Source organism: Staurois parvus, unplaced genomic scaffold (assembly GCF_062004578.1).
Source record: "Staurois parvus isolate SC_StPar_1 unplaced genomic scaffold, SC_StPar_1.0 ptg000228l, whole genome shotgun sequence".
NCBI lineage: Eukaryota > Metazoa > Chordata > Amphibia > Anura > Ranidae > Staurois > Staurois parvus.
The window spans coordinates 212501-215000 of NW_028318024.1; the positions used below are offsets into that span (position 1 = coordinate 212501).

General features: G+C 55.1%; 1 protein-coding gene across 1 annotated transcript in view; it reads right to left on the minus strand.

Moving 5' to 3' along the window:
• CCDC22 (CCC complex scaffolding subunit CCDC22) overlaps nt 1–2500 on the minus strand; it is a 32430-nt gene that overhangs the window by 18264 nt on the left and 11666 nt on the right. Inside the window, exons 8-9 of the mRNA XM_089679614.1 lie at nt 1705–1770; nt 96–212 (exon numbers count right to left, since the gene is read on the minus strand). Of these exons, the coding sequence (XP_089535740.1) occupies nt 96–212; nt 1705–1770 (183 nt within the window). The remainder of the gene's footprint in view (nt 1–95; nt 213–1704; nt 1771–2500) is intronic.

Consider the following 2500-nt stretch of genomic DNA (forward strand, 5'->3'; position numbering starts at 1 on the left):
CAATCGAACAAAATTTGAAGCCCCAACGCGACTTGGATGGGTCGCTTGTTTCTGTATGATGTCTCCTCCTGTCCACGCTCTGTCCGGCCTCTTACCTGAGTGAGGGTGAGCTGGAGGAGTTTGGCGCTCTCTGTCAGCCCTTTGATCTCCTGCTCTACGAGTTCAATCTGCTGCTGTAGAGATGTCAGTTCTTGCTGCTCGGCATCTGCATCCTAAAATAGAAGGAAAAAAGCAAGGAGTAAGCGTCCGCTACGTCCGCTCTCCCCGGACCCCGCATCCGCTACATCCGCTCTCCCCGGACCCCGCATCCGCTACGTCCGCTCTCCCCGGACCCCGCATCCGCTACGTCCGCTCTCCCCGGACCCCGCATCCGCTACATCCGCTCTCCCCGGACCCCGCATCCGCTACATCCGCTCTCCCCGGACCCCGCATCCGCTACGTCCGCTCTCCCCGGACCCCGCATCCGCTACGTCCGCTCTCCCCGGACCCCGCATCCGCTACATCCGCTCTCCCCGGACCCCGCATCCGCTACATCCGCTCTCCCCGGACCCCGCATCCGCTACATCCGCTCTCCCCGGACCCCGCATCCGCTACATCCGCTCTCCCCGGACCCCGCATTCGCTACATCCGCTCTCCCCGGACCCCGCATTCGCTACATCCGCTCTCCCCGGACCCCGCATTCGCTACATCCGCTCTCCCCGGACCCCGCATTCACTACATCCGCTCTCCCCGGACCCCGCATTCACTACATCCGCTCTCCCCGGACCCCGCATTCACTACATCCGCTCTCCCCGGACCCCGCATTCACTACATCCGCTCTCCCCGGACCCCGCATTCACTACATCCGCTCTCCCCGGACCCCGCATTCACTACATCCGCTCTCCCCGGACCCCGCATTCACTACATCCGCTCTCCCCGGACCCCGCATTCACTACATCCGCTCTCCCCGGACCCCGCATTCACTACATCCGCTCTCCCCGGACCCCGCATTCACTACATCCGCTCTCCCCGGACCCCGCATTCACTACATCCGCTCTCCCCGGACCCTGCATTCATTATATCCGCTCTCACAGAACATGGAAATTCAATTATTTTAGTAAATATAAACTGTTAAATCCCTTTTCTCATCAGCAGTATAAAGCAGTGACTTCTATCAGTGCCCAGCAGAGCACTGGTTAAAGCTTATAGGAAGAGATTTCTTTCTGCTCTAGGAGGATGCAGAACCCCTGGATAGGCCCTGTGCTGATCACATGCACTCTCCCAAGAAAAAAAAAAAACAAACCTCTAGCAATACACACCAAACTGAGCATGTGCAGAGTGACTCCACACAATATGTATTATCAGGAGATAAGGGGGGGGGGGGGGGGGGGGGGAGAACGATGGAGGAAGGGGAGGATCAGAGAAGACAAGATCAAAACATCCTTTTTACACAATGCGGAGGATTAACCCCTTAGGTTCCACAGTGAGTATAACAAGTATGCTTTACTGCATCTATTGTGGGTTTGGTAACACTATGTGCACGCCCCATGTGAGGGCCGCGTTGGCCAGCTTGGGGGATGCACAGGCATTCCTGGCAGGCAAGTCCCAATCATGTCAATTGGAATGCAACAGCCGCCAGTTCTCCCAACCTGACAGCCAAGCAGGTGCGGATTTCGCAGCTCCATCCGTGAGGTCACAGCAGCGCCCTTCCCTGTGGGTTCCTACCTGTGCGTCTCTTCTGGAGAGGCTTTCAGTGGCTCTTTGCATTTGCTCGTTTAATACTTGAGGATCCTGAAGGAAGACAAAAGCAAATAAAGACAGCATGAGGCTCAGACGATCGATCTGTGCCACTCAGTGGCCCAGCGGCTGCTGGATTTGGCTCCTGGGCACAGCGGCAATTTTTTTTTTTTTTTTTTTTTTAAATCAAACTTTTTTTGTGCTTCTTTCACCATTATGGAGGACTTACAATGGTGAAAGAACCACAAAAAAAAATGTTTAAAAAAAAAAAAAATTGGACGCCAGGAGCAAAATCCAGCAGCCGATGGGTCGCAGAGTTGTATCTGATCCCTACATCCCGGGGCCGGGCCCCCCCCCCCAAAGTGCTGCCGGATTCCCTCCTCTCCACTGGCAGCTGCAAGTACACAATGGAGAGTGGGGGGGGGGGGGTAGAAAAGTCACATTTACCAGCTACTTCCTTTCCTGAATGAGCACAACAAGTGATCGATACTGATCACTTGCTGTGTTCATTCATAAACTGTTTTATTGGGAGGGGCTTGTGAGGTTGGCTAGGGCCCCGTGGTTTCTAACAACAGCCCTGCAGATGGCAATAACACCTGACGTAGCTTTTAAAGCCCCACTCTGGGATCAACATAACCCTTGCCCACCCCTCCCAGCAGGTGCCACCCACCAGCGCCCAGCAAGTGCCACCCACCAGTGACCCCCAGCAGTGTCACCCATCAGTGCAGCCTCATCAACGCAGATCAGTGAAGGAGAAAAAAAATTACCTGTTTGCAAAATTTTA